The sequence below is a fragment of the Bidens hawaiensis genome, unplaced genomic scaffold (genome assembly GCF_021521415.1).
Source record: "Bidens hawaiensis isolate Kalapana, Puna unplaced genomic scaffold, B.hawaiensis_p1.1 tig00000820_1, whole genome shotgun sequence".
Lineage (NCBI taxonomy): Eukaryota > Viridiplantae > Streptophyta > Magnoliopsida > Asterales > Asteraceae > Bidens > Bidens hawaiensis.
This window is the reverse complement of record NW_027491048.1, coordinates 98,648-117,070: the sequence shown is the minus strand read 5'-3', so window position 1 is coordinate 117,070 and position 18,423 is coordinate 98,648. Positions and strand designations below refer to the sequence as shown.

General features: G+C 34.8%; 1 protein-coding gene across 1 annotated transcript; it reads right to left on the bottom strand.

Annotated features, from left to right (window-relative positions):
• Positions 1 to 2,952: 2,952 nt before the first annotated feature.
• On the bottom strand, positions 2,953 to 6,583 carry LOC143541746 (putative glycerol-3-phosphate acyltransferase 8). The gene is made up of 3 exons (XM_077034486.1): positions 6,242 to 6,583; positions 5,132 to 5,485; positions 2,953 to 4,049 (listed from the first exon to the last, which is right to left on the bottom strand). Exons 1-3 carry the CDS (start codon positions 6,518 to 6,520, stop codon positions 3,168 to 3,170), a joined length of 1,515 nt encoding a protein of 504 aa, XP_076890601.1. The 5' UTR covers positions 6,521 to 6,583; the 3' UTR covers positions 2,953 to 3,167.
• Positions 6,584 to 18,423: the final 11,840 nt, after the last annotated feature.

Here is an 18,423-nt window from a genome sequence, read left to right as displayed (position 1 = left end):
ATAAACCGTGTTGTTATTCATACGATTCTCCCTCACCAAATAAATATATATATATATAAATTATATTTTGTTTGTTTTTGTTATATTTGAAAAAGCGGGAAAGAAAGAAAATAATTTGTCGACAGCAACTTGGCAAGTTGACAATGAGGATGATATGAACATGAGGTTACGATTTCTTTATATTTTTTTGTATGTATACGCCCCTAGGTGTTAAGAGGTAAAATTTAGTTGAGTTCTTGTGTTTGATCTGATTAGGGATCCGATAATTCATCTTTAGCATACTCGGATTTGAAATCGACTACAAGTATACGGTTTGGATCTTAATATGGTCTAACGGGTCTGGTTCTACGGTTTCAGCAAATTGAGACAATATGTGTAATATTGACTTTCAATTGGTCGAATTATTGTTTTCATGATGAATAGATACTAATCAAATACAAATAAGAGATGTTGAAGCAGGTATTGATTAATGATTATAGCCCGAATCGCGTTCGTGACCTCTAAATGCTCTTCTGCCACTTGTCGATGAATCTGATGAATTCTTCGACTCTCGTTGATTAATTGATCCCAATTCTCGGCAGAGTTCGTGGAATCCAGGGAACTCATTGAGTTTGAAGAAGTATGAAAATAATAAAAATAATTGGTATTTTTATGTTTGGGTTTGTGTTTGATAGGGTGAAAATGGTTTAATTGGTTTGATATTTATATTAAGCTGTTACCCCCCAACGGTAACATTATTATTATTATTCAACATTGCCGGCGACAAGTTAACCCTGCCCCAAATCGCCGGGGGGGGGGGGGGGGGGGACGGTGTTCTAGCCCCTTCGCGCCCTTTTGTCGCCCAATTCCACACCCATTACATATGGCCTTAGGCTATGCGTAGTGGAGGGGCTACAAATTGGGGCGTTTTGCGCCGTGTGGCGCCCAGACAGCAAGTGGTGAGAATTTGTTTTTGGGGTGTAATGGTGTAGGGGCTACAAATAGTAATATAATAATATATATATACATATAATAATACTTATATATATATATATATATGTATATATAACACACACACATCCATACATGCCGGCCCCACCACCCCCTTCTTCCAGGCGACGAGAAGAACTCGCCCCCGCCCCTTTTCGCCCAAAAATCGCCCTGGAGGGGGGCGGGGGGCGGTGTTCGCGCCCCTTCGTGCCCAAAATCGCCCAAATTGTAGCCCCATTACGTATGGCCATAGGGGTGATCTCATGTGCATAAGCGTCGGTACTTATTAACAATTCAATGCATTGTAATATAGGTGTCATTACTCGATAATTATGGGAGATACTTAGAGCTAGATTATTTATTTGATTTGAAATACAATCGGGTTTGACAAGTTTTCATTCAAACCCGCTTCTATAAACAGACCCAACTCTGAACCCGATTATATTCATATGCTAGACCCATGAACCGACCCTATTTAATAATAAATGGGTATCACGTGTTCGGATGTGACGTGTCTTGTGAGTCTGACCCAATTTCTTGCTCACCCATAATCCAAACCAGTGGAGTCGTTTATACCTTTTGAGATTAGCTCTTTGAAAACTCAAAAGTAATCCCAATTTTTAATCGAGTTTGAGCCCACACCCTAGCTCAAATTAAAAATTATTTAAAAAGCGAGATTCAACTCGAACTTGACTAGACTCGCGAACATGCAAGTATATTATTTATATAAATGAAGTAATTTTTGTTGTATATAACTACATAATTATTAATAGATGGAAAATTTATTATATGTATACAAATAAGTTTATTAAGAAAAATAATTGTTCTTAAAATGTATACATACTATTGTTCACGATTTAAAAGTGATGTATATTTTAGGAAGAACAATCAAAATAATAAAAGTGAGTTTAGGGTATTTTTATATCACAACATGATAGATAAGATGCCACAATTAACCTAAGAACCATGATAGATCATACTCTTTAGTTGGGAAGTCGTAAATCAATAATAATAATTATTGTAATTATGTGGTGCACTAAAGTCACATGCTTAATATTATGTCAAACAATGCTCTAACATGTAGCATCAATCATACAAATTGGTTTAATCCTACAATTGGTATATCAAATATTGTGTTCTCCATAATATTGTTAACATGCATGAATATATTAGCATATCATGCTTCAAAACTTTAATATGTGATGCAAAACCTGAATATACTCCTGTTTATATCCTATGTTCCTAAAACCTAATAATATCCATAATATAGAACAAGAAATCAAGAATTGTTGGACATAAGATACTTGTTCAATTGTATTGTACGTAGAGGTGTGCAAATAAATCGGTTAACCAAACGACCCAAAAACCGAACCGAAACCGAACAGGTTTGTAACCGTTTATGTATAAACCCGTTTGGAACCGATTAAAACCAGAGGTTTGGATTTTGGAACCGGTTTGTAATTTTCCCACCAAAACTGGTTCCAAACCGGTTAACCGAGCCGAAACCGGCCAAACAGGTCAAAACCCGAACTGAAACTGATCAAAATCTTAACCGAAACCGATCGTAGACTGGTCAAAAACCTGTTTCAATCCGAACCGAAACCGATCATAAACCGGTTTTGAATTTCGTTGACCAAACCGAACTGGTTTTGAATTTTAAACCGGTTTGTGCACTCTTTAAAATTATATGTCTAACTGTCAATCAACCGTATTAAAGAACTAGAAACTTGAAAGAATAAAGCAATCGAAAGCCCAAACTGTCTAAATACAGAAAATGTATTTTTTTTCTTCAACAAAATAGATACTAAGGGAAATAATTTTTATAACAAACATATTAAGGGTAAATAATGAAAATTTAAAAGATTAAAAAATATGCAAAAATATGTGTTAGCCCCTAAAAATAATGAAAGTCACATGCCCATTTAACTACTAACTCTTAACTTCATACATCCTTATAGCAAACTATAATAATAATTAGAAAAATATATAAAGAAAACTGTTATTTGGTTGTCCACCAAAGATAATATTGGATATTATGGTTGAACAAACATATACTACCGAACTTAAGGAATGAATTTCATCACATATTGAAAGAATCTAAAGAGTGTTTCATCATTCATGATGCAAGTTCAAATCAAATATAACACCAAATAAAAAGCAGCCAACAACCATCACCAATACACTTTGACTAAATCCAATTACGTTGACTTCTTCCCATACATTGACTCCACCTTCCCATCATTCCCACCAAGCAACAAATACTTATCTTTCCTTGTCAAATTGGTGCACTCAAATCCTAAAACACCACCCAACACTTTCTGCACATGATTCGCTACCTCGATCGACGACTTACCGCCACCCTTAACCGTCATTTCCTCTGGCAACCGCTCCAGGAACGTCACCTCATAAGTTGGACTCGGGTTCATGAAGTAGAAATACGGGTCCCAGAATTTAACACCGCGAACTGTGGTCCCATTGAACATGTTCTGTTTAAGGTTCATAGCCACTGGGACAGTCCTATCACTTAACTCAGCAAACAATGCACTGAACCTTAGTAAAAATGGCTCGCGACAAGTGGTGCCTTCGGGACAGACTACCAAGTCGCCTTTCTGGAGTAACTCTTTGATCATTGCAGCATCTTTTTCACGGTCACGGGTAAGGGCAATTGCGGGAATTGGTGACAAGAATCTTGAAAGTTTGCTTACACTGTAAGTAACACAATACGGTTTACGTCCAAGTGCAATGGCTATGATTATTGGGTCTAGTGCGGTTCGGTGATTGCACACGTAAAGGTTTCCAGGGGTCCCGGGTGATGGAGCGGGCAGTGGGGTCCCACGGATCACGAGCTTGATTCCAAGCATACCGTATGTGTATCGTACAATACGCTCGGGTAATGGGAGATTAAAGTAAACACGAATAATGGATAGAATGAACCCGAATGGCAGCCAGATGTAGGTGATCAGGGCATTTAACGGGTCGGGCCTTTGAACCAGGCGACCGTCATGGAAGATCAATCGAGTTTTAAGGCGGTCTGGTGATACTATGGCTGCTGATTTGTCTTTTGGCACCATGAATCCTGCCTGCAATTTGTCATATATAGTATAGTTTAGATTTTATACAACAATTAATTTTACACACATTATACGGACCATATAAGGTTATACAACTAATGTTATATCACAACATGACAATGTCACATAAGTCAGTTTCTGTAAAGTCATACGCGTATAACACCTTATATGACGCGTGGCATGTAACTTATTAGAGGCGTGTTACGCGTGTATAAGGGTAATTCCGTCCTTTGATCATTATTTACAAAAAGGACAACCACATGGACATTGCAAAAAAGCATGAGAGTGGGCCTATTATTCTCAAGGGTATTAAAAGCATGATTTAATCAGATCTCCAACCACCACGCTAAATGTGTTGCTACAAAATAAATGCGTGTGGTTTGGAAAACACAGACATATAAGTCAATATAGCACAATAATGCACCGAAAATACAGATAAGTGTTATCATCTTTTATTTTTTGTCTCACTATAGTTGCTTTGGTTTAAATGTTTAATAAATGTCAGTAGTCAATTACATTAAATTTTTAAAACATATTTTGGCACATTTAGAATAATAATCCTCATATAATATTCTTTGGGAAAAACTTGAAAACAGGTCAATTCTAGCTTTGAATAATAGTTAGCAATGGATCCATAAATAGAAGTGACATATAACTGAGTAAATTATCTTTTAGCTAATATGATTAACACTGAAATAAAAGTGACGTTTAAATTCAATGAATTCGGTACCAGTACTCGTTTTTCATGTTTTTGTTACCGATATCATTAGATTTCGTTACTTTTCAGTATTTTCAAGAAAATTGGAACACACATTTTTCATGTTTTTGGTTTTAATATTTTCAATGGTATCGATATCAGTACTCGTTTTTTTTCATGTTTCAGTATCGGTACCATTCTATTCGGGTATTTTTTGGTATTTTTAATGTTACTTGTACTTGTTTTTCATATTTTTCAGCTTCAGAACTTTTCGGTAATTTCAATGATACCAGTACCGATCAATACTGATCCGAAAAAAACATCGGTACCATATTTAACATATGATGCTAAACAAATAGGTAATTGAATAAACTAGGACAGGAATTAAACTAACCTTGCAAACAGACATGAAATCATGATCAGTTTTCCGATCACCGAGTCCGATATCTGGCGAATCGTCACCGAACTCCTTCAACACTGCTAGCCTCTTCCATTTACTAACCAAAACACCAGGCTCCTTCACATAACCAGTAGCTCTCTTGGTCCTCTCATCCACCTCAATCTCCGTCCCAAGCACCTTCTCAGCTCCCAAATAATCCTTCACAAATGCTTCCACCATAACCGTCGGATTCGCGGTCACGACAACTTTCCGCTCACAACTATCAAACACTTCAAAACTGTCACCCCTCACATCCGCAGCGTAAAACCGCGGTAAAACGGCGCGTGACGCGAGTTCGATGTCCTTCACCTGATTCCGGAAAACAAGAAAAAAATTAGAATCTGTGTTTGGTACGGTTTTAGGCTAAAACAGAACCGAAACCGATAATTATTTAGAGTTTAATTTGGTTTTTCTAATCGAGCAAAATAATTGACCAATAATAACTGTGCGTGGTGGGGTTTTTGGGCTAAAAATGAACCGAAAACGAATGTTTGGCTTTTGTTTTCCCAAAAACTGTTCGTTTCGGTATTTGGTTTCCAGGTTCAATTCGGTTTAGATTCGGTTTATTAGCTAATCAGGCTACTAATTTTGAAGTCATAGAAAACATAAACTATTAACATTAAAAATAAAACAAATATCCAAGTTTATAAAACACAAACGATTCATCAAAAAAGGTAATCTAACAAATCAGTTTTTATGATTTGGTTCGTTTTTTCTTTTGTTTTTCACAAAAATCGAACCAAAACTCAAATTTCGGTTTTTACTAAATAAAAAAAATAAAATCAAACCGTCAGTTTTTAATCCTTTACCTTCAGTCACCGATATTATCTTATTATAATTAAAACCATCATTATACATATATATTATTTAAAAACTAGTGATTACATCTATATAATATTATTTTCTTTTTTCAGTTTCATACACACCCTAACTAAATATAATTTTATTTTTAAAATAATTAATGGTAACATTAAAAGCTAATAAATATACAGCTAAATGTTACACTCAACATTCAAAACAAAAACAAAAAGTCATAAACTCAATACATATCCAATTATTCATCACCTTGATACCGGCAAACGAGATGTAAATCAACATCTGTATAGCCAAATCCTCCGCAATAAAAACATATGCAATCGCAACAATCGGAAACGAAAGCAACAAAATTAGTCCACGGAGTAAGCTACCGGCTTCGATCGCCACCAGCATGTAGTACGGGAAAGCCGAGCTGGCTTTCAACAGAGTTCCGTCGAGGTCCGCCGCCACGGACCGGTGGCGGACGGCGGAGACGTCGCATTTTCCGATCGGCGGGAAATTAGTCTTATTAGGGTTTTGTAACGACATTTTCTCTCTCTAGAAGTTGGTAACTTGTTTCTCTCTCTAGGATTTGTGTGCATGTGAGGTTTTTAAATGTGTTGGCGTGGAGTGAATTGACGGAATTGCCCTTGGGTATAGGTGGGAAAGCTGGCGGGAGGTTGAGGAACTGACGAGATTGGCCTGGGGTAGTTGAGCGGTTTACTTGTGTAGGTGGGAACATTGACCGGAGGGTTTGACTTTTCACTTTCTTTTCATAGATTAAATAGAGAAAATTAAGTGTATAGTTATGGTTTATGGTTATATCATTATGTGTACAATAAATATTTTTAATAAATTATAAACATGTTAAAGTTGTCTTATGTAACAAGTCAAATTTGTATCATATTTGAGAGGATATTGATAATGAAGTATTTGAACTAAGTTTTATGCAAATGTTATAAGTTCGAACGATGAGCCCATCTGGGTGGTACAACACCTGTCAAGTGGCAGTCGGCGGTCTGGTTTCCCAGGGGAACGCCCAAGCTAAACTCTTATGCCAGCGTGGACTCGATTAAGACAACATAGTCTGGCCATAGTGGATTATAGGGAATCTGCAAATTTGAAGAATGCGATAGCCTAAATACAAGAAAGTCGTCATTCTAAAAAAACAAGTCAAATTTGAAAATTGAAAATAGCACCTTGTTAGAATTCTTACGGTCTATATTTGGTATGCGATAATGGAATCGACTATGGATTGAGGAATGAAATTAACAGGAAAATAAAATATATTATTATCATTTCATTTTCTTTTTTAGTTAACCAATGAGAATTTAATAACTCATTATTTTAGGTTGTTGGGTAGACAGAAAAAAAATGAAAGAATTAAATTCAATAAATAAATAAATATTTTTAAAAACAAAAAAAATTTACCAAAATAAAAAATTGAGGTGATGGCAACGGTGGTTATGGTGATGGAGAAGGTGGTAACGGCGCTCGGTTATGGTAAAATTGTGAATTTGTGAATTTTATTAATTATTATGAAAATCATAATATTTTTTTAGCACTTAAACACACACATTTCTTATTAAATCACCTTGGCTAAGTTTGAACTTGAGACTTTAGCAAATAGGCTATGCCTTTTGCCACTAGGCTACAACTCAAATGCCCAAAAACAACTAATTTATGTTGGTTTAAATGCATATCACCGTTTCTTACTCATTTGGTAATCGATTGCGTCCTTTGTGTAGAAAGCTAGCAATGCAAGAATTCTAATATGGCCACAACAAACACATACATAAGTCTTGTACCAACAAACTAAACACACAACACACGTGACCGTGCTCTTCCTTGTACAACTTTCTTAATCGTTCTTTATTAATAAAAAAAAGAAATTCATTTAACCTTTATTTTATCTAAAAGCAAGTGACATTTAAGGTCCTATATGTTATGGTTACATAATTTTTTTACTATTATTATCAAACAATCAATTTAATCATTTCTTTATCACATGGACAAATGCAATTGGTCATATGACATGTGCTTTTGTTAATATGGTTTCATAAAAACAAAACACCAACCATACCCCCCTCATGTTATCAGAGAGGATCAACGTTGGGAGACCCATATGTTATATAAAGAAGGTGCGAAATATGTTTTAACTTCTAAGAGAATTGTGTTAAAAATGAGACATTCGTCGAGGCTAGATTTTTTAGTTAATAACTTTATCTTGTTCTGGTCCGGTTTGGCCGGGGTAATAACTGAAGTGTGAAACATTTTAAACCTAAAAAAATCACACTAGGTCATGGCCTTACCCAAGACCGAGCCAACCTAAATAGAGTGAGACCCTCCCACTCTATATTGGTTTGGTCTACAACTTTAATTTTCTAAAAATAGTGGGTTCAAATTCTGTCCGGTTCAACCCAACTAACATCTCTATATAACACAATAAAACATAATAGCATTCACATTCCGTCTAAAGCCAATTTATCTTTAAATTATATAGTGAGATAAAAGAGATGTGAATGCTATAAAAAAACCATTATCAGGTGAGCCTTCATGTATGCATATTAAGGCGAGTGTTTCTCAATTGTTTTTCTAAGATTAACAATTATGATAAAATTAAATCTCGATGATAACTATGAGAAGTTTTTGGTTTTAATGGTCACCGACTGTTGAACCACTACTCGCTCATCTACAACTTTAATTTGCCTTTCATCTTGTTCCTCTCCATTTATAGAAACAACTATCGTGGTCTAATGTTGTTTAAACAAACTAAAAAAAAAAATAAAAAATAAAAACATTTATGAGCCAAGTTGAGCATAGTCAAATGAGTCGAGCTTGTTTTGAATTTTAGATCGACTTGAAAACTTGAACTCAAGCTCGTTTAAAAAAATGTCATAGTTTGTCAGCAATTTGATTCAGTTTCGACCCTGTTTGCCTCAGTTGAATTGTTAGAAAAAGAAAAAAATTGTCTTGATGTGAAGGAGACTAAATGATTATGGAGAGTTGGGTTTTAAATTAGATTAATTTAAGCAAAGTAAACAAGCGAGCCATCCTTGGCTAGAGCCACGAGTTATTTTTAATCTAAGAAAGTAGTAAGAAACCAATAAAAGAAAATCAAGTTTATTCTAAAAGTTATACACGTTTTGTTTCGTGATAACTAGCATTTAAAATTTACTCATTTTGCTCCCATTTTGTTAATGAAAAGTAATAGGAGCAAAACTTTTAGTGCATATGATTGTGGCTAACTTGTTAGTATATTAAATGTTGTTAGCATATTAATTTTGCAAATATTTTCATTTAATGAATGCTAACAATAATATTTATTACATAAAAATCTTAATTTGACTATGATGTGCAAGTCGTTGTCATTAACAAATATAAATTTATAAGGAGGCATAATAAGTTGGTGAACCGTTTTATTTGGTATTTGTATTAATGGGTTTAATCAATTTTCATAAACGTGTAAACTTATACAATGAACATATGAGAGGAAATTGTTGCATTAAAAAGATGGTTGGTATTACATTTCATGTACTCCATCTTTATTACATGTAAAGCAAATGTCTTTTTTGTGTTTATAGCACGTTGCATATGTCGTGTTCGGGATATAATGTACTAGCTTTTAGCCTGTGTGTTACACGGTTTATTTAGATTTTTGTTTTTTAATCATTTTCTAATTATTTGTTTTATTTTCATCTGAGTTTCTTTTGAATTAATAAGTTTATTGCGTTAATAATATATTTTAATGTTTGGACTCTTTGTTGAAGTTGAAGTTTATAGTTAAACTCTTTAGATTGAGATTTGTATCTTGGATGTCCATAACAAAGTGTAGAAAAGAGCCAACTCTGGCAATGAATCAGTTTGAATACCGGGATGAAACTTGTAAGAATAATTTGTTAATACTCTAAAGTCAAATAAAAAAATTAAAATTTATTTAACTTCTTACAATTAAAGGCTCAAAGATACTGTTTAACTAAGCTTTTGTCAACAATTTTTTTGTCACCGTGGGACCGGACCCGTCATATTCTATTAAGACCCGAACAATATACTTTTAGTCGCCAGTCGGTTTCATATTAAGAGGAGATGAGTTATCAGGTCACAAATCGTGTTTAAACGCACCGGACCTGAAAAAAAAAAAACTCATTTGCACACCCCTGTTAAGGATGCCATTGTCTACATCACAGTAGTGATCAGCCTCGAAACAAATATTTTATCAACTTTGAACATGTACTAGTAAAAGTAACACAAGTTATCAAAAACTTTTAAAGTTTTTTTAAATCCAAATCATGAAGCCTCATAGGTTGTTATTAAAAATTTTATAAGCACAAAATACCTTTGCACAAAATACCGAATCTATCTATTCTAATAAAAGACTACAACTTTTTGTCACTTGTCAAGTTCATAGCCCTCCTCACCTTTTTTCAACAAATGTTCATATATGGTCCTTATCTTTTGTGTTATTTCAATATATGAATTCAAGTTTATGCTTATTAAATGTAAATACTAACTAATTCATTCATTAATTACATTACTGATGAAATAAGAAAAATATCAAAATTAAAGTTGCAGACCTCTTAAAATAAAATTTGAAAGTCACAAGTAATTACAAATTAAAAAAAAAAATAAAGGTGCCTTATTAATTTGGATTTGTTTGGTGAACTACAAATTGTTTTTAATCAGGGATTCAAACAGAAATACATAATTTTTTATATAAGATTGGTTTCAAGTTTGGATTTACAATTTTCTCATATGTACTCATGAAATATGTATTTTCTTAATTTTCTACAAACATGAAGAATACCTATTATATATATAGGGAAATTTTAACGTACAAATGAAATTAACGTGCTAAACGTGAGAATCAAGTAGAGTAATTATATATACAAGTAGAGTAATTATCATAGAGATTATGTAATTACTCTATGATAATTACTCTACTTATATATATAATTACTCTACTTGATTCTCACGTTTAGCACGTTAATTTCATTTGTATTTGATCCAAACCTTATATATATATATATAGGATTAGGTTCATTTCAGAAGTAATATTAGTGCGAGAAGTGCGAGAAGTAATTACAACCAATCATATTTTTTCTTTTTATTTTTCCTTTAATTTTTATATAAGGGTATATTGGTAATCTATTCTAATATTTTATTTGGTAACTTTTTAATTGTAGGACTGTTACAAATATTATTTCTTTAGAAAATATTATGTGTTTATTGCCTAGACACCAACATCATCTATTCAAGAACAAAAACATTGACCCCTCTTCACGATCCCAGATTTCTATCAACACAGTCGTTCAAAGTCTTCCAAGTACTTGAACCCTTTCCACATTTCTAGATTTCAAGCATCACGATAGAAAATAATTTCCAGCAGAATATTAGTATTGAAGCAAAAATTACCCTAAATCAATTCTACCCAATTCGGCGTGCACTAAATTTATATGCAAAATGATATATATTGAATCAAACTCTTCAAAATCAGGTTTCATTTAATTCATTTATATCAATTTCAGTATTATATTAGCCATCGTTTCCCCCCCAATTCGTATTACTATTTAGCTATATTTTTGGTAAAAAAAAAATTGTTTTGTTTGAGTATAACAATTTGGATATTATTGCATTACCTTTACATTGATTATTATACATGATTATCAATTATTAGTCATCTAATATGATTCAATTACTTTTCAATTTGATGTCTATTGAATTCTCATTATTTGCATATTACAGTATGTAACTGCCCAAAGATACCAGTTAAGGGTTCATGAAAGTTATCTAAGCTTGTTGTTCATTATATTATTACTAGTTATGTTATGTGGAAATTCTTGACCAGGTTACTGGGACAAGGGCGATGGCGGATGATCCATTAATCCTATACCATTGGTGATAACACCCTCCTTCGCCACATGCAACCGTCACACCACCTGATAATGTGTAAAGTGATTTTCTTAGGTGTTGGAAGTGTGTGTAGGTGCTTTTAGGATTCAAATCAATATTATAAATTTCATAATCATAATCATAAAATTAGTTGGTTACAATAAGAGATATGTAAGTGGATATTTTAAGCACTGTAAGTGGATACATACAATTTTTGTATTGAATCAGAAAATGGCGTATTCATTTCATTATAGAACTCACCTTTTTGTTTTTCATCATATCTTCCACAAAACAGGTAACGAGTATCGTTTGATTATTTTATCCCTTTAATTGTTGATGTATGTGGGCAGTTTGACTGTTATTTATCATGTATATTTCTTCACTTTTTTATATCTACAAAAAATTTTTAAACAATCAGGTAACTGTGTACAATTTTTTTCTACGTTGTAGAAAGTTCACCTCTTTAAACCATATTACTTCACATGTTATGTCTTGCTTATTTTTCAAGTGTAATCTCTTAATAAGCATTTCAAATAATAATTTTTTTATACAAGTTACTACATGCCAGGTTACTGTGAAAATGTTTAGGTACTTCTATTATATGTCTTGGTATATTAAGAGATGATGATATTTTCAAGTTTTTTAATCAGTCACATGCGCAAGACAAGGCTTGGGCAGAAAGCGAAGAAGTAAGGCAAGAAACAAAAGAGAAAGTGTAACACATTTGATAAACATGTTCGTTATCATGACTCCCATAACTGTGAGAAAATTCAAAAACAAAAGGAGAGAAAATGAAAAGAAAGGGAGCAATGGCAAAAAGAAATGGAACCGACGACAGGTAAACGAACTTTAGAATCTGATGAAATACTGAAGTGGAGAATCATATGAAAGCGAAGAAACCGGAGAATCCAATGATAGCAAAGAATTTGATTTGAATACCGATTTATAAATGTGTGTTGGGTTATTTCCATTATGTTCGAAACAGTTATGCTGTGTTTTTAACATTTGTTTTTAATGTTACATGGTGGTTTTCGTCATCCATATGCTTGTTTATATATTTTTGCACCATAATAATTCAAATTATGTTTTTTTTGGAGAAAAATGTTTATGCCTCGCGTATGTACGAATGTATATATGTAAGTAGGTCTGTATGTAGGCAGGTATGTGTGTATGTAGGTAGGAACGCTTGTATGTATGGAGGTAGGTACGTTTGTATATGTGTAGGTAGATATGTATGTGTGTGGCTCGGTACGTTTGTATGTGTGTATGTATGTATGTACGTGTGTAGGTACGTTTATACGTGTGTAGGTATGCATGTATGTGTGTGCTCGTCATATTTGTATGTGTGTAGGTACGTTTGAATCTGTGTAGGTACGTATGTATGTGTGTGGCTCGGTACACTTGTATGTGTGTAGGTACATATGTATGGGTGTAGGTAGGCATGTTTATATGTGTGTAGGTAGGTACACTTGTACGTGTGCACCTACGTATGTATGTATATGCGTATGTACGTGTGTGGGTAGGTACGTTTTATACTTGTATGTGTGTACATACAATACACATGAAATATCATAAAGTATATCAAATATGTTTTTTTCAAAACCAAACTCCATTGCATTACTACTTTGGAAGTTTACCCAACACATAATTAAGACATAAACACAAACAACCTGCATACATGCATGCAAGTAAATCATAAGAAAGGGTTAATCATCTCAAAACATTTCAACAAAATAATGTTTAACAACTAGAAAACATAAGACCATTTTTAATATAACTAATAGCCTTAATAAACCAAATTATAATTTCTCCATGAGTTTGCATAATTGCTGCTTTTGGGCTGTTATACTTAGTCCTAAATTCACTAACACCGTTTTCTGTTGCATTGACTCTCCCCCTAGACCATAACCACAGTTGATCTTCCCCATGAATGTCTTTGTATGCCTCATTGTAAAAACTGGACTCTGTATAATTATCTTTTGTTGCACATTTTAGTTTCATCCATTTCAGTGCTAACCCATCCATTGCATCCGCGTTCGCATGATCCAACATTCTTAGGTAACTCACAAAATATTGTTTCTGCACCCAACATACATAAAATACTTTACAATATGTACATTATAAACACATAGCAAAAACAAGTCTTCCAAATGATACATAAACATCAGCCATTCACCTAACACAACTTACATGTTATTTAAGTATGAATATCTACATCAAATGTTACTAACTAGATAACTCTGCCTACCTTTACTAGTTTTATATAAGATGTATTTACTGCATACGAGTTCAAATAACACGCAACTATGTGATCATTAATTATAAATAACTACATAACACAACTAGATGTATACACATTCCTACTAAAATAAAACATCACATCCTAAGGTCACTTTAGCAAAAATCATTCACCATAAAACAACATGCATGCTCCTCAACGATTATGCATACACAACAAAGTTTGCTAACTACACAGCACTGCCTACATTCAATACATCCCTGCTTAATAACAAAGTTTTCTAACTACACAATGATGATGCACTTGTACACTACTGCTTAATAATCAATTATTAATAAGTACACAACCTAACCAGCTCATTACATTTTCGTAATCATCAATTATTACTAACTAAACAATTCTAGTAGATTTATGAACTTTAAGAAAAATCATGTTTAAGTATTGCATCCTACTCATAGAGAAGAAATAACCATTCACCTTACACAACATGCATGTTCTTGTAAAATAAAACCTACACCATCTATATTACCAACAAAACAACACTACATAATTTTATTGATTCATGCTTTGTATAAAACCCATTCACCTAGTGTCAAGGTATGCAAAATTTATATTACTACAGTTGTACACCTTGATTGAAAAAAAATCCTTTTTTGAATTACCAACCTTTTTCATGAAATACATATAGAATAATACACCTTTTCAAGCTTATAATGTACTTTAACTGAAACAAACAACACCAATTTCCTTACATACCTCGAATTCTTGTGTCTCGCTCTATCACCGATTATGATTACGAAAACCCCCAATTATGCTTGGCAAGAACATGATCCTTATCATCAATGGGCTGATGGTTGGTTCTTATGCACTTGCTAACACAATCAGTGTAGTAAAATTAGTAGATTTCTTATATTAGTTGCATATTTGTGAATGGATTTCGCGTTACGACTCTGCCGAATGATTTGGGAGTGAAACTAGGGATTACACCTTATAATCCTCTGCACACTAGGACGATTTTGCTCTTTTTCATATATAAAATCAGATTGCATTATTAAGATAATTACAAAAATGCCATCTTTTATTTTAAACCATTGATGTGTGTAATCAATGGATGAGATTTACTTCTCGTACTTCTCGCTGTAACATCACTTCTTGTTGGTGCATAGATGTCAGTAGTTCATATGTCTAATGTCTGTAATCGAGTCTGTAATATTGTTTATGTATTTGTTTGTTTAAAGCGAAGTTGTTGACAAGTTCGCTTAGGCGAACTTGTTAACCAAGCGAAGTTGTTGACAAGTTCGCCTAGGCGAACTTGTTGAACAAGCGAAGTTATGGACAACTTCGCCTGAGGCGAAGTTGTCGTGTATTTATATAGGTTACGGTTACTGTTTACGAAGAGAGTTCGAGTTACGTGTAATTCAGTGAGTCAAGTGACGTGAGGTCGAGAGTCTGTAAGCATCACGTGTTGAGTTATTAATATAACGTGTGTTTGTTCGTATCGTATTCGTGTGTTCGTGTGTTTGTGTTCTACGTCCGTAACGATCTACACAGGGATTCCGCACCTGTGTATATCGGGATATCTCGTGTGATCCGTCCAGGGAACCTACAATTGGTATCAGAGCTTTTGCACGATTGTGTGGTTCGGGATATTCACGCGGGTGTAGAATTCGTCCCATTTCGACTATTCACGGGACGAGTTTTTGGTGTTTTTGCTCATTCTAGCCTCCTACCAGTGTGTTCAAGCCTTTAAACCGTCAAAAACGTCGTTAAAATCCGATTTTCAGATCTGCAGAAAGTTTAAGTTCGTCAGGCGAAGTTGCTGTTCATCAGGCGAAGTTGCCGTCAGGATACGTAGGGTTTCGGCGAAGATATAAGGAGAAGCGAAGTTATTTACAACTTCGCCTACCTCCTCAACTTCGCCTAGCTCAGCGAAGTTCTCATCAAGTTCGCCTACTTTCTAAGTTCGCTTACACTAAGCGAAGTTATTCTCAACTTCGCCCAGTCACGCGAATTTAAGAAAGATCCAGCGAAGTTATTACTTAAGCGAAGTTATCCTTAACTTCGCCTACAGTACTGTTCAGAGGAAATTTTTTAACTTCGCCTTTTCAGAATTTTTCGGGTTTCTTAGTCTTCAAGAAGGATGTCGTCGATCAACATTTCGGAGCTTGTAAAGATGGAAGTTGAAGCGGGGTCAGCTACAAAGGCCCCAAGGTTGCTGAAGGGAACCGATTTTGTCGCGTGGAAGGATCGGTTCATACAATACGTTAAGTACCAGGATGCGAAAATGTGGGTATGCATCCAAGATGGATATATTCCACCAGTCATGGAGTATGAGGGTCGAGACCAAATCAAGATATACAGTAAAATGGAAGAGGAGGAGAAAAAGATGTATGAAGCCAAAAGCAAGGCTCATGCTGCAATCACAATGGCTCTTCCACAGGAGATCCTCCATACGTTCAGAAAGTATACATCAGCTAGAGAGCTTTGGGAAGCTCTTGAGAACAGATTTGAGGGGAATATAGGTATTCGGGCTTCAAAGATAAAGTTGCTCAAAACTCAATTTTCAGTCTTTAAGTACTTAAAGAACGAATCTCTTGATGATATTATCACTCGATATTATCATCTAATGACTGAATTGAGTAACTACTCCATTTCCTACCGAGAAGAAGAGATTGTGGAAAAGCTTCTCGATGCCCTCCCACCAAAATGGGAGATGTATACTGTACTGATGAGGGAAGACAAGGACTTCCCTACTTATGATCTTGAAACCACTGTCAACAAGCTCAGAACTTTTGAGCTTAATATGGTAAGAAAAGAAACATCTATGGATCAGGTTCAAGATCCAGGCATGTACGGTGCTAAAGTAAACTCCAATTCAAGTTCAAAGACTGATTCTGCCGCCTACTACTCGAAGGGCGAGTCGGGTGCCAATTCTTCACAGGAGGGGCATGTGTCAGTAAACTCAAATGGGGATGTTTGCTTTGTTGCGGGTGGATCAAGTGGTACTCAACAGACAGCAAGCAAGAGTAGTGGATCTTCAAGTTCCTCAAGCAATAATTACTCTAAGATGCCAATAAGCGTCAAATCTGCTGAAGAGCAGTTTGGCCTCTATGCTTCGTTTATTGCTTCATATGAAAACTATATTCAAGGAAAGGTTGTTGATCCAGCGATGCTGGATGAAGACTATGACCAGATCGATGCTGATGATCTGGAGGAAATGGATTTACAATGGCAGATGGCCATGATAGTGAGGAGAGTGAAGAAGTTTATGAGAAAGACGGGGAGAAAGTTTGTTGGTGGCAGGCCAGGTTTCGACAAGTCTAAGGTGAGGTGCTATAACTGTCAACAAAACGGGCACTTTGCCAAAGAATGCAGAAACGAGCGAGTTGAACGTGGTCTAGGCCGGTCTGCACAGCACACTGGGAATAGTAAAGAAGTCAATGCCATGATGTCCAGAGAAGCAGGTGAATACAACTGGAACCTGCATTCGAATGAAACTAGTGAACAGGCAAATATGGCTAAGGTTGAGAATGAAGAACGTGAGAAGATTACCGGAGAAGAGAAAGCTACTGGTAAGGAAAAAGCTTTCATGGCAGATAACAAGGATCAACTCTCCGAGGTAAGTTCCAAAACCTATTTGTACTAAATGTGAGAATTTGTCTGAGCAACTTGCTACCATAACTGATCAGTATGTTCGTTTAGATGCTGAATTTAAAACTCTTAAAGAAGATCATCACTTTATGAAAGCAAGAGAAAACAGTTACAAAGTTAAAATAAAAGCGTGTGAAAAAGATGTTAAAAGCTTAAAAACAAAACTTGCTGAAAAAATTGAAGTAATTGATCTAAGTTATGAGGTTTTAGAAGAAAAGACTAAACTGATTGCTGAACGAGAAAAGCAGATTGCTGACCACCAGGTGAAAGTGGTGGAACTGAATCGAAAACTTGAACAGTTCAGAAATTCCTCAGCTATTCTTGATCACCTTGTTAGTGATCAAGGTACCTCTACAAAGAGGGGAGGAATTGGTTATCACGAGGTTCCACCACCTTATAACCACAATTACACTTTTAACCCTAGTGTTCAGAAATCTGTTGATTTTGAAGTTCCTCAGACAGTTCCAATCAAGGTTACGAGTAAAGAACCAAGTGTTAGTAGTGGCGAAACGAGTTCGCCTGTTTCAAGTGAGAAAATTTCTGTTACGAGTCCAGTCTCATCAGATTCGGATAAGTTGTCCGAATCGGGTAAGACAAAAGAGAAGGTAGTGTTACCCACTGGTGGAGAAAAAGATAAAACCTATAAAAAGAGTACTCCACTCAACCCGTACGT